The sequence below is a fragment of the Dreissena polymorpha genome, chromosome 14 (assembly GCF_020536995.1).
Source record: "Dreissena polymorpha isolate Duluth1 chromosome 14, UMN_Dpol_1.0, whole genome shotgun sequence".
NCBI lineage: Eukaryota > Metazoa > Mollusca > Bivalvia > Myida > Dreissenidae > Dreissena > Dreissena polymorpha.
In genome coordinates, this window is record NC_068368.1 from 64,408,713 (window position 1) to 64,429,165 (window position 20,453).

Below are 20,453 nucleotides of genomic sequence, written 5' to 3' on the forward strand. Positions count from 1 at the left end.
AAACCGAGCAAGCTCTTAAATACTCAATGTATATTCCGAAACGGGCATCTTCTGTATTTGACATCCTGCCCCGTAGCAACCCAACACAACTTCTATAGGCGACGGAAATAATGCGAACATGTAAATGGCATGAATGGGCACATGGTGCGTACTTCCAATGTGATAAACATACTATGAATTCGATTTAAAAAAAGGCTGAGGTTTATGTTTATGTGACAAACTAGTTATGTTTTCTATTTATTGAATTCCACAATTGCGCTTGTAACAACAAACATTTGCAGTCAATATTTGATTTTACTTCCTGGTTTTATCTTCAGGTTTACATTGTTTAATGCATAACAAACAATCGCTATTCACTGATCGACTCTACAAGTATCTCATTAACTTTTGAGGACACTTCAATACTCAATTGTTAATTTGTTATTTACGGAAGTAATACGGGCGGTGTCATAAGCTGTACAACTCAACTACACTGCAAGCGTTGTTGCAGTATACAAGCAAACGCAGAGACAATTGTACATCGTGATATTGCTATAGGTGTGGTAAAAGGACCTTCTCTTGTGCTCGAACGTAAAATTTAAGCCCATGTTCTCTTCTGCAAAATGTAACACATAGTCGCCAACAATCGTATGGAGTATGAAAGCAGTCTAACAAACATGCTTAACATTAACGAAGTTTTTAAATAATAATTCGTTTCGATTTATTAATAAATTACACAAATATGCAGTCTGCCAGGGTTGAAAATACGACGTTTTTGCTGTAGCAACCGTTAATAACAACAGAGAGAAATAACGTATGCTTGTAATGATATTAAATAACAATAAATAGACAGCACACTTAAATATGAATTTAAACGACTGTTTCTAAGTCAAAACACACTTTAATTCAGATATGACTTCAGTCACTCATTATTATCATGGTATAATAATATATAAGTGTAGTTAATTGGGTTGAGTGTTGTGTTTTGATAACTTATATCAACCGGGGTTGTTGTGCAAACGTTGACAAAAGCGCGATGCGTAATGACAAAATCATGACAGTGGTACTTATAATATAAACATCTTACTAATGCTTTTAATTTCGCAAAAGACAGTTATTATCGTAATTTGTCGAAAGTTCGCATGGCCATAAACCTAAAGTACATTATCAGGCATAATACTGTGTAACCAATACGGCTTCTCGAATTTGAATAAACAATACATTTTGTAATTTTGTTTTGTTAGTTATATATTTATATGAATAACATAATATTTAATAGTTAAATACAATAATAAAAGCTCCTTATCGGCGATGTATTGCCTTCACCTTTCGCACATATCGTTTTTGTTCAAATCACACGCGCCAGTAATGTTTTGTAGTAATTATTACATAAACACAAACCCGGGTATACCTTGCCTGGTCATTCAGGACGTCAAACCGATGTAAATATACTTTTTTTTCTAAAATACTCAGTGTTGCAACTTCTACATCTAACGCTGTTCCCGTTACGTATTACCCACCACGCAATTGTGGGACGATTCGCAAATAAAAAATAATACCGAATAAGAGAAGCGCTTTATACAACGCAAATAGGTCTGCATTCACTGCTTATTTCTAACTTAATATCCAATATCGAAAAACAATAATAACACGTTATATACATTCGATAGTTTCACTCTGAAGAGGTGATTTCTCGATCGTATTAAATATTAAATGATTACTTTCCATCCATGAAATTTGACACAGGCATGACCAATTTAACCGTTTTCTCCAAATTACCAAATCATGATGTGCAATTTATTGGTAAAATACCGTAGCTTTTCATATGTTTAATATTTGCTTTAACTTCCTTAACAACCACAGTTTACATTGGTAAGTATATTAAATGTTCACATATTCGGATACATTTAAATTTGTTCGGTCCCTTCTCCGTAGGTGGTTCGGATCCATTGCTACTCTTCACAGCCACGGGTGGTGATCCGCGACTCGAACTCTCCAGACTTCCGGTTCCTCACACTTCCTGTAGACAGTCAGGTCAAGTTCCAGTTAGTCATGGGCCCGAACAAGTGTACGTTTACAATTTGTGTCACAAAATAAGATATTATATCATATTAATAATAAGTTTAGAATATAAGCAATAACTGTCTGAGAAAAGTAGCATGTGTTTCCTGACAGATAATGATTATGTCTTCAAAAAAGGAAGACGATAACTTCCCACTGTCAATATCTGCAAAATATTATGTGAAAAAGCTAAACAAGATTTGCTATCGAACTCAGTATAAATAGGTTGATAGGCAAAATACTAATAACTGCATAGTTTCCAACATGTACAAAATCATTTCTATTCAAACTAACGATATACAATGTTTATAATACCCACTAATTTGTTTACACTACAAATTATACGATTTACTTAATGATGTGCTTATGACAATATTTAATTTTATTTTATATGCAAGTCCTTCTTAAATGCCGTTTTGTTGAAATAGTCGCTTTTAATCGAATCGATATTTTATGTCGAGTAAATTACCGTAACGAACTATAAATGCCAGTATTTCCTACTTCAGATAGCTATCAGCGTGTTGCGGTTTGATAATACTTCGAAAGGTTATACGTATAAAAACTCTACAGCGCTTAATTACACAATGCCAGACACCATATGACTTCTCAAAACTAATTGTATATACGGAATATAACGCTAGTCAATTGTTCCAAGAGTTTTTATCACTCAAGTGGCTTGTGTGATGACGTATCACACGAGAGGCGGAGCCGCGAGTGTAATGCGAAATAGCACAAGCCACGAGAGTGATACAAATTCTCGGAACAATTGACAAGCGTAATATTCTTTTTATTATAAACAACAACAAACGAAAACAGTGGACAAATGTATTTTTTACTTTAACAAAACTGACAAAACAATGACTAAAACGGTACGCCATAGTTTATATAAGATGCGTATGAATACAGTTTATGTAAATTAACGTGTAAACATTCGAACCGGGAAAACACAGGTTTCCGACACGCTGACCTTAATGCAATCGTTAATCCAATTTTTATAACAATTAAGTTGACAAATCTAATCCGATGTTTATAACAAAAGCGTTTAAACGATATGCACTTCCACTTCTATCTTCCATGTCTTTATCGAAACTTAGTTTAAACCATACTATTTTATTGTATTACTATCGAAATATACATTTATACATGATAAACACACACTCCAAAATACGTTTTTAACACATAGTTTACTGCTAAAAACAACACGTCCGACATGTCCTTACAGAGTTTAGATAAAACTATTGTGTTTTGTCACAGAAATGACGTCACATGATGTACTACGTAATATATTTCGTAATATAAAATATTTCTATTTTCGGTGCGTGTAATGTGACGTCATTAAATGGGTCGAAGTAGTCCGGCTAGTATGGTATTTTGTTAAAAGCATTAAACAGGTATATAATAAAACAGCGTATTGTGGAATGTTGCGATGTGTTCAATTACGTATCTTTAAAGATTTTACCTCAATATATGTCTATTATTCGATTCCGCCGTGAAGACTCGTTGAATTACTTACAGTATCAAAAACAGTAAGACTACCTATATTTTTTCTGACGATGTTCTCCATACAAAAATGACGTTGTTAGTGTTCTCCTTGCCAGTTGGAAATATCAAGACCATGGACTTCCTCCTCGATAACCACGAGTTGCCGTTCCTGGTGAAGCTCGCGTGTCACGAAGACCATCAATTCAAGATCGGAACCACCCGATGTAGCGCGAGCTCGTTCGGAAACCTTCTCATTACGGAGAAGTATCTTGAACACTATTACATGGTGAACTGCATAGATGGAGCAGGTAACTATTATTGACTTAAGTTTTTCCAGAGTCGTTGAATCTTACGATGTTGCTTAAAATTCTACCCGCATGTGTAAAGGTCCGAACTAGGCGACGTCTTAAAAAAGACTTAAGTTAAAAACAAGGTATATTTGGCAGTTAAACCAATATCGATATTCATATAATATGCCTCTTGATATGGCCAATTTATAGATCTCTTATGTTTTGTTACTAAAGTTGCTTCTCTATCGGCCAATGATTTGATTGAAGAATCACAATCTTACATTAAGCTACAACACGTTTTTATGAGAATTGATGCGAACGAAATTTAGCTTGTTATCGCAAAATATGAAGTTTCACGTAAGCCCTTTGTTTTAAATATTATGATCTGCCAAACAAGGAAAATAACATTACACACATATCGTTATAAAGGTCATTTTGTTTTTGTCTTGATATTTTGTATGTGTGATTTTTACATTGTAAACACAAAGACACTGTAAAATGTTAATGTGAATACGGGAAATAGAACTGAAGTGTTAGAGCAATATGTTCTCATTCTACAACATATATAATCTTGCTAAAACGATAAATGGCACGTCCAAACACCTTTAGTATGTTAAAGGAACAAGTAAAACGTGATAAAATAGATTGTATTGACTACACCAAGACGTTTTGTTTACAAGAGAATGTACACTGCATGTGTACTTTACTTGTTTCGCTTTAAACATCTTTATTTATTTTGATAAAAATCATAAAATGTTTGCATTTTGTTTTAAAATAAAGCATAAATCTTGTGCAAAACGTTGTATAGCATGCATCTCATCTATCAGCTTCATATAATAAATTGACTCGCAGTAAATATAAAGTCCTTAAATTAACACGGAGCCTTTTATTTTAGTTAGATGTGCATTGCATTTAAATCAGATGCAAACACCTTATTGGGGGTTCACAGCTGAATGCTCACCCAATAATGATGTAAATAGTGATGTGTTTTAACAACAATCTTTAATAAACTCGCCCGACAATTAGCGGTTTTCATCAGCTCTACTCTTCGGTAGGTAACACGCCGTGCGCATCCTTATGAAGACTTAATTTTATGATCACGAGCATTAACAGGGTGCATGATCATCGGGGTTCTGAGGGGATTACACACGGGCTGGGCGCACCGTTAAGAAATCTATTTTTGCAAATATCTCAAGGTATTGAAATATGTTTGAAAAAATTGTTAGTGCATACAAGACAGTTTATCTTGCGGTTTTTGCCGATATCAGATGCAAACACTACGTCTGTCTGTGGCATCTTTTAATGTAAGGGGGTTCACAGCTGAATAATCACCGAATAAAAATGTAAGTAGTGAAATGTTTAAACAACAATCTTAAAAATACTCGCCCGGCAATTAGCGGTTTTCATCCGCTCTACGCTTTGGTTGGTAACACGCCGTGCGCATCGTTATGAAGACTTAATTGTAATATCACAAGCATTAACAGGGTGCAGGATAATCGGGGTTCTCAGGGGTTAACAAACGGGCTGTGCACATCGTTAAGAAATTTATTTTTGAAAATATCTCAAGTTATTGAAATATGTTTGCAAAATTCTTAAGTGCATAAAACACAGTTTTTTTTTAGTTTGTGCCGATATCTTCAGATTTAAGAATACATTCTTGAATATGCCTAAAATCGGTGACAAAATTTCACATTGCGTGCAGCATGACCGCTTATATAAATTCACAACACATCGAATTTTTGGCCAAGAAGACATTAATTATTAAATAAAGTACTTCCAATGTTTTTCACATTGCCATAATCCGCATAAAAACTGTAAGTTATGCATCTATCAAAATTCTTCACAAAAATTGTTTAAAAAGTTATTTAAAAAAAAACACCACTTACTGGTGTGTTAACATCCATTCCACTTGTAAACCCCATAAAGTCACGTGATCCTGCACTCTGATTAAGTGTTTGCTTTAAATTCAACTTTGGTGTATAGAACACGAACCAAATTAATAATTTTTCAATCATCCTAATTTTGAAGAACTCCACTTAAACGCAGGTTTTGATATCCATGTTCACCGACGTTGATCTTCTTTCTCATAAAAGATTTATTTAACTGGCAATATTTGTTTTCTTCTGTTATATTAGAGCAATACACTCGTATCCATAAATATTGAATTTCCACTTAGACCTTCTCCCTAAAGTGTATTTGTAACCGTTTTGGATTACCCGAACAAAAATATGATATCGTACTCATGAATATTTCCATCTCGATGGTGTGTCCCCTAACAGTTAAAGACTTTTTACCTCTTACGAAGTAAATATACAACTACAAGCAACATATGAGCACGGTTTAAGTTTCCAGGTTTGGTTTTTTTCAGATCCAAAGATGAACCCCATAGTGAACCTCATTTACTTGACAGAAAACCTGTCGATGGCCCCTGTCACAGGCCTAAAGAACCGTCCTAAGGAAAACTTTGAAGCGTATATGGGCAAACTGGACCAAGAGGCGGCGGGAATCGTGTATGACAGAAAAATGGGAAACCCAGGTATGGTTCTCAATTATTCGGTATATTAGGCGTATGATTTTGACTAGGTTTATAACATGTGACAAAAGGAATAAAGAGACAAGGGCTGTTTGTAAAACATGCATGCCCCCCATATGGGCTGTCAGTTGTAGTGACAGCCATTGTGTGAATACGTTTTTTGTCACTGTGACCTTGACCTTTAACCTAGTGACCTGAAAATTATTAGGGGTCATCTGCCAGACATGATCAATGTACCTATGAAGTTTCATGATCCTTGGCGTAAGCATTCTTGAGTTATCATCCTGAAACCATTTTAAAATTTCGAGTCACTGTGACCTTGGCCTTTGACCTAGTGACCTGAAAATCAAATGGGGTCATATGCCAATCATTATCAATGTACCTATGAAGTTTCAGGATTCTAGGCCTAAGCATTCTTGAGTTATCATTTGGAAACCATTTTACTGTTTCGAGTCACTGTGACATTGACCTTTGACCTAGTGACCAGAAAATCAATAGGAATCATCTGCCAGTCATGATCAATGTATCTATGAAGTTTCATCATCCTAGGCGTAAGCATTCTTGAGTTATCATCCGGAAACCATTTTACTGTTTCGAGTCACTGTGACCTTGACCTTTGACCTAGTGACCTGAAAATCAATAGGGGTCATCTGCCAGTCATGATCAATGTACCTATGAAGTTTCATGATCCTAAGCGTAAGCATTATTGAGTAATCATCCTGAAACCATTTTACTGTTTCGAGTCACTGTGACGTTGACCTTTGACCTAGTGACCTTAAAATCAAACGGGGTCATCTGCCAGTCATGATCACTGTACCTATGAAGTTTCATGATCCTAGGCCTAAGCATTCTTGAGTACGGTAATCATCAGGAAACCATTTTACAATTTCGAGTCACTGTGACCTTGACCTTTGACCTAGTGACCTGAAAATCAAACGGGATTATCTGCCAGTCATGGTCAATGTTCCTATGAAGTTTTATGATCCTAAGCGTAAGCATTATTGAGTTATCATCCGGAAACCATTTTACTGTTTCGAGTCACTATGACCTTGACCTTTTACCTAGTGACCTGAAAATCAATAGGGGTCATTTGCCAGTCATGGTCAATGTACCTATGAAGTTTCATGATCCTAAGCGTAAGCATTATTGAGTTATCATCCTGAAACCATTTTTCTGTTTCGAGTCACTGTGACCTTTACCTTTGACCTAGTGACCTGAAAATTAAACGGGGTCATTTGCCAGTCATGATCAATGTTCCTATTAAGTTTCATGATCCTAGGCCTAAGCATTCTTGAGTTCAAGGTCAAGGTCACAGGGGTCAAAATGTTTGTGCCTATGAAAAGACCTTGTCCATATGAACATGCATACCAAATATGAAGATTATATCTCAAGGGACATATAAGTTATGAGCATTTTTCGAAACCTAAACGCAAAGTGTGACGGACAGACGGACAGCCCGATCACTATATGCCCCTTTTTTTCGAAAAGGGGCATAAAAAAACATGGCAAAAGGAAATTGCAATATTCGAACATAGAAATCATCTACAATGTATGTTTGAATGAAAAATAAAGAAAACAAGAGCTGTCAGAGGACAGCCCGCTCGACTATTCGAGTGCTTCACATAAAGAATCATGGGGAAATTGCTCAAATTATTCAATAAGGTATATTTTCAACGATATATTGAAAATTTGTTAAGACATAAAGCAAACTAATAAGATTTTTTTCAAGTTTGATAGTAATAGCTTGGGTGGGATGTTTGGATGGTCCTTCAAAAATAAAGTAAATATTTTTTTTTTTAACCATGTTTCAAAGATTTTTTTATTTTTTTTTTGGATTGGGTAGGGGGTTGGGGGGGGGGGGGGTTGAGCGGGGGTATAGTGTGGGGTGTGGTCATTTATTAGACAATCTTTCAAAAATATTAAAGTAAAACCATTTTTTTTTTGGGGGGGGGGCGGTGCAGGGATTCTGGGTTGGGGCGTGGGGTATTGTTTTGTTTGGGTGGAGTCCATTGTGGTATTCAGGTAAGTGTTGTATTGTCAAATAATGAATTAAATCTTATCATACATAAAGAAGTTATGGCAATTTAACTAAATTTTATTCTTGTGACCTTGAGAGTCAAGGTCATTCAAAGGTCAAGGAACAATATAACTTGCCAGGTACAGTACCCTCATGGAAGTAAGAAAATATTTGAAGTTTAAAAGCAATAGCTTTGATACTTTAGAAGTCAAGTGGATCTTAACACAAAATTTAAGAAAACATTCAGTTACTAAGACAAAAAAGAGCCATATTTATTACAAAATGCTTGATACAGTCGTCTGCTCTTGTTTATAGATTGGGGTCATGCTGGTAAAAAAAAATGCAAAATATGAAAGCAATATGTCAAGGGATATTGAAAAATAATTGAGGTGGTACGCAAACTTTAACATAGATTTATCAATAATATGCATATTCTAAATAGAAAAATGGCCATAATGCTTACAAAATGCTTGATACAGATGTCTGCTCTTGTATATAGATTGGGGTCATGTTGGTAAAGAAGTTTGAAAATGTGAAAGCAATAGGTCAATGGACATTGAAAATATTTGATGTGGTACGCAAACTTGAACATAGATTTATCAATAATATGCATATTCTAAGTGAAAAAAGGGCCATAATTCTCACAAAATGCTAGATACAGTTGTCTGCTCTTGTTAAAAGGTTGGGGTCATGTTGGTTAAGAAGTATGCAAAATATCAAAGCAATATGTCAAGGGACGTAGGAAATATTTGGGGTGGTACGCAAACTTTATCATTAATAATATGCATATTCTAAGTTAAAAAAGGGCCATAATTCATACAAAATGCTTGATACAGCTGTCTGCTTTTGTTTAAAGGTTGGGGTAATGTTGGTAAAGAAATATGCAACATATTAAAGCAATATGTCAAAGGACATAGGAAATATTTTGGGTGGTACGTAAACTTAAACATTATTAATATGCATATTCTAAGGTAACAAAGGGCCATAATTCTTACAAAATGCTGGATACAGTTGTCTGCTCTTGTTTATAGGTTGGGGTCATGTTGGTTAAGAAGTATGCAAAATATTTAAGCAATATGTCAAAGCACATAGGAAATATTTGGGGTGGTACGCTCACGCCGACGCGTATATTTCATATATAATAGGCTTTATAATAATAAGCTAAAAATGGGGGTCACCAGTGAAAACGAAAAGTTCCCGCTTAACAATCAATGTTACCCCCCTTTTTCAGAAACGCCATTCTGAATTCGAGATTTTTATATGTGAGCATAAAGATGAGCTAAATGATCAAAAGTTATTATAAATAGATAAAAAAAAGAGGAAAAGCCTATAATTAACTCATAAACATATAAACATACATACGTGTGTGAGATGGAACCTAATCAGTACGGAAAGATTTGCTAATCTAATTTTAAATTGCACGTGAAATGCGTTCTTCAATAAATAAGACTTGAAAATGTTACAGGGAAATATGAACATTAATAATTAAGCAACAAGGCACATTTAATCATTTAATCAAACATGTTTAAAGGAAAATAGATTTATCAATTTATCAATGACTAGTGATACTAGTGATATTAAACATTAAACTTATCATGACAAACAAAACAAATACATGATTGTCATGGTAGTTCTTTGAAGAACTTCGACAGGTTGGAATAAGTATCTTCAAAAGACGCTTGGCATTGGTGACCCTGGGCTGACCGTCAGAGTTATTCATTATAAAAATGTTCTTGAGACCATCGCAATCAAAGATCATTTTGAGATGCATAAGGTTGAGTCCAGAGCCAGATATAAGATTTATGTTGTTGCAGCATTGAACACATGACTGTAAACAAGCACACTCAGTGACTGCAAGTTCCTAGCTTTTTTACGGGTTGAATTTGAGTCCATAGTCTGTCTGGTTTCATTTTCCTCCTGCACAGGTAATCAGCATACAATGTATCACTGAAAAGATAACACCATTGTTCCTTTGAAGTTGATAGTTGACTAGTACATGTAGTTATATTCAGGCAGGTTCATAAGAACTTCAATAAGTTTCAGTCGAACAAAATTATGCATAATTTAATTGCAAATTGTGTATGAATAATTTTAACCATTTTTATTTATTAAAATAAAAATATTTGGTCTTTTCTTATTTATGTGGCTTCAATAAGCCTTCTCAAAGTTGTTTCTATAAATTGACAACATTTTTTCATGTTATTTAATAAAACAATCATATACAGATGACAAATACACAAGCACTTGTATAAGAGTAAGAACAGACATTAGTGTTTCATGAGAAGTGTGACATAATCCATAATGATATGCGTCATCGTTTTTATTTATTTAGACATTCACGACATAGCATATCATTACTAGTATTTATATGATACACCCTTTTAAACTGGATTAATAAGTAAGTGTAAACACCACATATATACATTTTTCATCCAAATGTTAATACCCAATACATGTATTATCCCTACTGGATATGAAACTGACTATTAACGATACATTTTATTTATTACTTAAAACATTGGTTCTACATTAACAATCACATAAATCAGTGAAATACCTACTTCGTTTCCATCTTATAAGCCTGTCTGCTATAAAGAAGATAGTTGAAACTTGATGAATGTACGTCCTTTCCGCATGTATTTCCATTTTCTTTAAGTTCAATTGATCATTGAAGCATTCAGTGTTGACAAAAAGTAATTAACCGTTCCTGGACCACCAATGTTGTTGATCATTGCTGAAAAGATAATAAATATGCAACATTTTAATTTGAATAACCATAATACATAATTTAGGTGATCACACAAGTAGCAGTCATTGGCATATCATTCTCAGAATAGTAATTTTAGTATTTGGGACATAATATACTTTTTTGTTGTTTGTTTGAGGAAAACATCATTACTTGGTCATAAAATTCAAATATGCTGTCCTTGATTTCCATACATTTACAACACAACTTTTTCCTTACATGGCATATTTTCTTTTTCAAAATGAAAGCAAATATGAGCCTGATTATGTGGTAAAAATCACTGACAGGGTGCACTTTTCCTACAAAATCTACTTTACTCCAATTATGAATAATGCAACTGTTATACTTGACAAAAAATATTGCATTATCCATGTACCTTCCTGTTCCGAGCTTTGTGTTGATAGCAAAACAAGACACCCCTTTCTTGAAAAGTTGAAGACTCTTCTTTACGTGATGGGTTGTGCCGTACGACAACCCGTTCACATGGCTACAGTCATCACACAAGCATAAATCCACTTTATCCCCTTTTACTGCTCACCAACAATATTAAACTTTGTAAGTGACACGGGTTCTAAACGTTATTGTCCACAGTGGTCAAAATTTTTAAGCGTTTGACATTCGTATTTCCAGGAATCGTTTTCTTCATAAATATCAACACTGCCATGCATTCGTTGACGTTTATCATTAACTCCAGTCACATTAATATGAACAATAATAACTCTTTTATTAATCTATCTCTTTCAATATAGCAAATTTCGTTTTCTTTACACGACCCCATCTGTCAGGTATAGTGTCGGCAATATTTGTTGTCATTGTATTTAGCGGTTCCTACATTTAGTATTTCATAGCGTATTTTACATAATATTCGTAGTTTTCCGCACTTTCCCGGATAACGTTCGGAGTGACGGATATGTACGAAAGAAGGCGATATTGCACGAAGTTCATTAGAGTGCTAATACCTTAAAAAATGTATCTGAAAAGATTTTTCTTACTGTCTCCGTAGACACTCGTATATTTTCGGCCTAGACCGTCAAGTGAGGAACTTATTCTCGCATGAATAGGCAAACAATAATAAAAACTATGTCGTACCCAATGCTTAGCAATTTTGCTTCAATAATATTTTTTTACACGTTTTATGACACTGTCATGTTATATCGTGATGTTCTGTATTTACAATGCGGGTTATTGAGAACTTTTTTGCAGGGACCTATTTCTTTGTATAGGTCACTATTCTTTGATTGCGCATGAATGACCGCCAAGTGGTAAATCGGACTTTAAGGAATTCATTCATTCGCGGTTGTTTTGGCAGCCAGCCAATTCTGACTGTCACAGAAATGTGTATCATTACTATGGCCTTAGGGCTACGCCCCAGGCCAAAAACTGTTCGAAAAGTTATCTACATTATAACGCACACGTAATACGTAACATGTTTTTTCTAATACCCGACCGAACCTATTATTTCGCGCCGAACCTAAATATTTTGAAATAAAAAAGTGTAATGAAACAGTAAATAAAACAGATTTTCTATATTCTGATGGAGTTGTTAAAACAAGCATCGTGTCGTTGCTTAATGTATTTATAAACATCCTTCGTATAGGTTACCTATTTCTTTCGATCCTCAGATTTCGCTGAGTACGATACTCGCAAGATTGACCGTATGACAGGCGATGGAGGCATACCTACTATTGACCCACCGGCCATTCCCGGTCAGATTTTGGAAGGTATGAACAAGTAGATAATTTTTATCGTTTGTAAGCAATCATAAATGATACATTGCTTAAGGTTCGAAACCTTCCATTGCTCTTCGTCAATACTAGTATGTGGATCAGACGTAATAACGTGATGTAGGAAATGCCATTGATACATTGTATTATGCATATTGAAAACAAGTTGACATTTGATACAATATGTACGCATAGCCATGAATCTAATGTAAAAAAGAAGTAATTGCATTAACGTCTTCAGTTATGAAGATGAAATTAAATTTCCCACTATGTACTTGGAAAATTGTTGATAATTTGAAGGCAATTGTGAGAAATGAAATGCGAGATCAAGTTGGTATGATGCTGTTGTATTGATGTATATACTCATTTTACTGTTGCCGCTAAATTATCGTTTGATCTGTAAACCCAGAGGATGGAGACTATAATGAGATTCCACCTGAGCTGCCTGCCAGATCAAAACCCCAGTTAGAACCACAATCATTGGCAACACAAGATCCGGCACACAAAGATCCGGCCCATAAAGCTCCGACACAGAAAGATCTGACACATAAAGATCCGACACATAAAGATCCGAAAAATAAAGATCCGAAACATAAAGATCCGAATCATAAAGATCTAAAACATAAAGAACCAAAACATAAAGATAAACCGGGTATATCTTTTGCACTATAAGTATTATATTATTATAGTATGATTGCTTATAAAATATATCGCATGAAATTTATGTTACACAACACACGCTGGTATAGAAATACGTTTACTTGTATGAAAAACGTTTAAATAATAAGTTTAATTTTGATGTGAACGATTCCCTTACAATAGAACGGATTCACATATTGATCTATATATCAAAAAAGTATCTCACAATTTTATCATATTTTGCGCATATTAATACATTGTGCACTTTTTAGCAAAGGCGGAGAAAAAACCCGCGCCTGTGTGCGCTAAGAAACCAAAACCTCCTCCGGCAGTACAGTCACCTCTTGCCGTTGCGTTGAATGTAAGCGACGAAAAGAACCCGGATCTTCCGGCTCGCAGGCCTCTACCGCCGCCGAGCAACGCGCCCCTGCGCAAACAAGGTTTGATGTCTAGCATGGTAACCATTGAGCGATGGTCAAGCGTGATTCAGCGTTTGTTAACGTAAAAAAATGCGCTCGGCGGTCGTCGGAAAGGATGTGTAATACAATTAAGTTAACAACTATAACGCCCTGATTTTATTTATCCCTTAACCTGATGACGTGTTATTCATAAACGCTATAAAATGATAGGCTTACGTCGAAGTCAAAAGTTAACGATCTCGCAACAAGTATATTTATATATTATTGCGTTATAGACACATGAAACCATGAAAATTCTAATTTCAACATTCGTATCAATGTAAATGCTGTAGCCAAATAGTGCTTAACTAACGTGATTGCCGATGGTCTCAGCTGAATTCTGCCAATATTGTAATACAAGATACACAAGAACATTATACAAATATATGTTTTATCCATGCAAAACACATACAACCAATATAGTGTTCGTGTATTTCGTGTAAATAAATGTGAGCTCTGTTTTAATGCTAAACCGTATATTGAACGGTCTTACGAACAGGCCCTTACAATTTGTTAAGCCATTGTGCAAATATCTGGACACTTATTTAAGACGTTAATATATATTTGTTTAAGATGAGCGTTTAATTGCTGGAAAAATCATGTGCGTTTTTTATTTCTAATGTTTTTATTTGTCTTATGTTTAGTTTCTTTGTTTGGTGCTCGTGAAAAATACTTGCCCATGAACTTTTACTATTTCCACAACAATAGTTGGTTGGATTCATTTCAATGCCAATTTTTTAAACAAACTTGCACAGTTGTTTATTTATGCTTGGCACGCCTATAAACCTGTCAACAGATACATTTTATTGAAACGCCTTTAAAGCTGATAAAACATCATAGTTCACAACTTTGTTTGACTTAATATAGATTCCATACACAAAAAATCGGTATATCGTTGTGAATTTAGTGTTCATAAAATAAACTTTTCGCATACGCACAAACGGTACTGTAGTCTTACGAGCTTATCATCTTTGGTCGATTCATTTAGTTGCCAAAATGAATCCTTGTGGGGCTTTGTATAAAACAACACTTTTATTTTATTGTTTAAAACAAAAACAGTTAATTTGATACTGCCCCTTGAACGAAACATGCATTCACAATGTTCACAATAGGCTTTCTGTTAACACGTGTCTATATTTTGGTTTAATACCGACTTTATGTCCCTTTACGATTTACGAATCAAATGTCTCACCTTTCTTTAATGTTTTCGCTTCTTAAACGTGTAAACACAAATCCATTATATTAAGAAGTCATCCTCCTCATTAACGTGTAAATACAAATCCATTATATGAAGTAGTCATCCTCCTCATTAACATTATGATTGTATTCAAAACTAAACTCACACTTTTAGAACAATTCATGGGAGAGTACTACGACACGTTTGATGATTATTATCAACAATAACACAAGTTTCATTCTATATAGTTATTGCTATTGTTATTTTTTAATAACATCCCCTCATGAATGCCGCATTGATGGTTGTACATTTTGAAGGTTATTACAGTATCAGCAACATTGTTTTCAAAAGGATAGGAGCGAATTTCAAAACGTTATTTAAATTAAATATCGCACGCCTTAGGTTATTGCATGTAAATAGTTTTTTCTGCTGTTTTGGACTTTAGTGTATGCTTTAATATAATTGCGTCTTTAGGGGCGGCACCGTATGTCAACACGTCCGTTGGCCGTGCTACAGTACGTCCATTCCCGAAATATAATATGGAGCCGGCAGTACATGACGCCACTGATGATTCTGATTCTTACGAACTAGTGGGGACGGCAGATGCAGTGTACTCAGAACCTTATGGTGACGTAATGTACGTTGCGTTTTTATTAAAATTAAAGTTTTAAATACATAAGTTTATATTGCAACGATGGTTTAACAAGTATAGTATGATGATGATTTGATGATAATATTGATGATGAGAAGGAGAAGAGTAGGATGATGATGATGACGACGATGATGGCGACGATGATGATGATAAAGATGAAGAAGAAAATGAAGGAGAAGAAGATGATGATGACATTGTTGTTGTTGATGATGATGATGCTGCTGCTGCTGCTGATTTAGATGATGATGAGTATGATGATTTAGATGATGGTGTAGATGATGATTAAGATGATGATGATGATGATGATGATGATGATGATGATGATGATGATGATGATGATGATGATGATGATGATGATGATGATTATTATTATTATTTTGATTTTGATGATGATTTTATGAGAACAATGCTGATGACATCAATGAGGATAACAAAGATTAAGGGATTGTCGTTTTTATTTTAAGACCTGTCTCGAAGGAAAGTGAAAACAAAAGTCATATTTCGGATGGAAATTATGTGAAACTTGGTATATCAGCGGTGACGCCTTCTTCTTACCTGATGACAAAGATATTGAATACAGATCAAAACACTAAGCCAACAAACATGGAAAAAATTAAAACTTTGACAATGAATGAAATAGGCGACATTTTAAGGCTTTTGAAACTCGACGAATACGTAGAAACATTTCAGGATAACCAAGTGGACGGTGCAATTTTGACGAGTCTCGAACGTGATGATTTGGTGAACGAGTTGGGGATGAAGAAACTGCATGCGGCGAGACTATTTATGTACATGTCTGAGGGACACATCCCAAAGTGATTTCATTCCTGCATATGCGTTTCGTGCGTGATTCACATTACGCGGAATGCAAATATATGCAACTTACTCAATACCCAGTTTATAATTTAAATCGTTCGGCCTACAGCCATTATTTAAATGAAAGTGAAGACTATGTACACAGAACATAGAAAACATGTATTGTTGTATTGCATCATTTTGTTACTTATTGTCATATGCATATGTTTAAATGGCGTACAATATGCAAGGCACGAAAAAACTTTGTGTTCTTAATTTGAGTCTTTCATGAAACATGCTGTCCATTATAAGAGAGTTTAAATTTAATACAGTTGAATGCATCGGAAGTTTTATCGTGCATGCTCGGTACGACAAGGTACTTAGATTGCACTTATACTGGTTTGAGTTGTTAACAAACTTTAATTGGACTGATGTTGGTGGCTTTGTTATTGTTTCATGCAGTGTTAGTGATACGTTGTAATATGTTGTAATATGTCGTCCGTGCTATTTGATTCACCACTTATCCTAAGTATTTGAAAATGTTTTCGTCTCAAACATTATAATAAACCAGTTTTATTTTATGTGCATGTACACGTTAATCGTTAACATAGTGTGTGGTGCTGATTGTGACAAATTATTATTATCAAACGTGTTCCAGAAGGTTCGCGAAATATCTACTTCATATATTGTTATTACGCCATGTAACTAATAGCTTTCGTTATCGCTTCACAATTCGCTTGTTATGTGGTAAAATTAAATATAAAATTGTATTGAACTACTGCATGTGCCATACATTTAAACATAAACCATTATTGATATCGGTATCAGATTAATATCGACAAGATAGTCTCAGCTGACCTCGGTTTCTATACAGAACCTATTGCTAAGCATAATGCTCATGGTGTTATGGGTACTTAATTATGTTTTTTGTTTGTTTTCAAAAATGACAAGGGATGAATAATTTCGCGTTGGTTATATGCGTTATAACATGCACGGCAAGCAATTCGGGATTTATTGATGACGTACATCGAGAGCTAGATATTATATACAGATTTTTTTCTTGAAGCGTATTGGAAGGTAAATAGTGTTTTCATCATCGTTAGATATCATAGGTTCGGGTCTTATCGATTGAGCATGATTTGTTGGAGATCGGACAGATATTTACAAATCATTCACTTTTTTAAAGTTATGAGTCATTTATTGAAAATAACTTAATATTAAATAGTTCACTAGGGCTGTTTTTAATTATGTTTGCACCGTAGTATGAATTTGTATGACATTTTGTTTTGATTTATATTATAATTTAAATTCTGGACAAAGTACTGTGTTTTTACTATTATTGTAAAACAATATTATAATATTATAACGTGGTGATGTACATACACTTTAACATTCAAAAATGGATTCAAACGAAATAAATAGAAAAAGAGATTTACATCAACTCTCAATAACATTCGGGCGGGGTGTGGGCATGTATATACGTCTGCTGAATGTGTTAAAGTGAGGTTAAATTGTCGAAAATGACTTACAAAATTGCGTCGTTTTAGTTATTACCGCCTAGGATCTAGTCTCTGAGATTACCACGACTTATTAGTGACAGTAGATGCATGTATGCGAATGCCTTTAGGTTGTTTAACTACACTTCGTTACAAGATTACATGGTAAATTGGTGTTGGTATTCGTATTAGATGACAAAATGCGCGTCAAACAATGCTGTAAACAAATTAGTTTGACCTTATTAACATGACTATAATGTACCTCGCTTTGTGTAAACATTATACTGGCCAATATGTATTTAAGCAGAACTACGTTGACTAATAAACAAAAGAAGGATCTGACCCACTGGACATACACTTGATGAGTATCTTCTGGACCGTATGTGGGGTTCTGTCTGGGTGATTTCGTCCGAAGGAAGTTAAGGGAGTATTCATTTTTATCAAAAATAAATATACAGTTGCATATCGAGTGAATATACAAGTAACTCTTTCGGGGAAATCATCATAAAAAAGCCATTCTATAAGCAATTCTTTATGAGGTTCTTTAATTGCATGTTAATGAATAACATCACTAAAGGGTCATTACGCGCTAAAAGAAATAGTACAAATGGTTTTGACCAAGTACTCGTGAATGGAAACAGTACTATGATGTAGCTTGTAGATATTGGTTGATCTTAGGCGTAAAGCACAAGCTCATTCTAAGTTGTCAAAATTTATACCCAGGACAAAGAAAATAACATTTCAATCACCAATGAATAGAACTGGTGTAATCACATTCACAGTAATATCTTTGTTTTAAGAAGGAGACTCATTAAGAAAACATTTTAACCAATTATAAAGCCTTTAAAGATCTATCAAATGCTCAAATTATTATGTAACAGGTTACTATTTTATTAACATTAACAGAGATATACTCAAAAGGTAACAATTTTACAAATACATTATTTCAGTAAAGATGACACATAAGGATAAAAATTAATGATTACATTGATACACTTATTTTTTCCACATTCATTCGTGTATATAATAAAGTAAATAAAATTGCAACTCTCATGCTCACGTGCGCACGATAGCATTGCATATCTATAGGAAATAAGAATTGACAGAATAACACACAATTGCATAAATTTATACAATTATAAAGAACTACTATTATTGTTTAAACATAATAAGGGATACGATAACTCTGGTATTTACGCTTAAATCCTGAAAAGATTTCCAGAATGTTAAACTGTATTCAACATTTCAACTGAAAAGTTAATATTTATTTGAACATTAGCAATATTTTAATTGGTGATGGACTTCGATTAATAAAAAGTAGTATTTCTAACTACAAGATGACGTGTTTCCAGGCCGACATTTGTATTTTAAGGCTCGGCCAAAGCAAAGCAGTAAATTGCATTTAACTTATATTCCTTTAAATAAATATGAGGATGAGAACCTGTTACTGGACGCATTGGTCATCGAACTTTCACTCTTAAATCTGCTGCCTTCGACAAATTTCTTTTTACTTTTTTATTCAAAACTTTATAAGAGGCAGCGTCGAACGGCACTATCGTAATTGAAACATTCATCATCGAGTGATTGTAATACAATATAATTAACGTTGTATGTTTCGTTAAATAAAGGACTTATGGCAACGAATCAACACAACATATACACGACTTTGATTACCTTTAGCCATATTCATCTGAATGATGCTGATCGGAAAACACTCAAACCGCTGCATCCCATTATATTTGCCTTATCAAATGACTGCAAATTGTATATGCCTAACTTGATCAAAGTATTTAGACATTTTAATAATGTTCATGCATTTTTCCTCACGTATTACCGCATACAGCATACTCATTACACTTTTTAAAAACTTTATATAACTATAGAACTGTACATATACAGGTACATTTGATACAGCTAATAACTCTTTAGACATCACTCAGTTCCAATGACAAGACAATCATCCGTAATAATACAAGAGAATACCCACCCATTGCAATAGTGTGTAGATAGACAAACACGAAATTATTAATGTCCTATATGTTAAACATAAACAAGGTGATACACAATACATTATACAATTATTTTAAGAAGGATAAAAAACAAAACGAAAATGTAAATAATTTTAGTACACTTTTCCATATAAGGTATTTGCAAATCCAATTATATTTTCGATGCGACTCGTATAATTTCTCCACAATACATTTTATTTTTTATTTACAAAGAAACAACATAACGTTCTATGGAAGTAGTCATCAATCCAAATTAGTCCAACATTTTCGACGGTTTTTAAGGGAAACGTTTATCATGTGTACGCCAGTATTAAATACACACTATCTTAAACATATCGAGATATAAACACATGTGTTAAAGTCGACTGTGCTACACAATACCAGAAAGCTGTTCA

At 34.2% G+C, this 20,453-nt stretch overlaps 1 protein-coding gene across 1 annotated transcript in view; it reads left to right on the plus strand.

Moving 5' to 3' along the window:
• LOC127858020 (uncharacterized) overlaps window positions 1–18,077 on the plus strand; it is a 23,073-nt gene extending 4,996 nt beyond the window's left edge. Inside the window, exons 3-10 of the mRNA XM_052394862.1 lie at window positions 1,915–2,047; window positions 3,639–3,830; window positions 6,181–6,348; window positions 12,731–12,829; window positions 13,242–13,484; window positions 13,738–13,911; window positions 15,581–15,743; window positions 16,223–18,077. Coding sequence (XP_052250822.1) covers window positions 1,915–2,047; window positions 3,639–3,830; window positions 6,181–6,348; window positions 12,731–12,829; window positions 13,242–13,484; window positions 13,738–13,911; window positions 15,581–15,743; window positions 16,223–16,577 — 1,527 coding nt within the window. The 3' untranslated portion in view covers window positions 16,578–18,077. The remainder of the gene's footprint in view (window positions 1–1,914; window positions 2,048–3,638; window positions 3,831–6,180; window positions 6,349–12,730; window positions 12,830–13,241; window positions 13,485–13,737; window positions 13,912–15,580; window positions 15,744–16,222) is intronic.
• The last annotated feature ends 2,376 nt before the right edge of the window (window positions 18,078–20,453 follow it).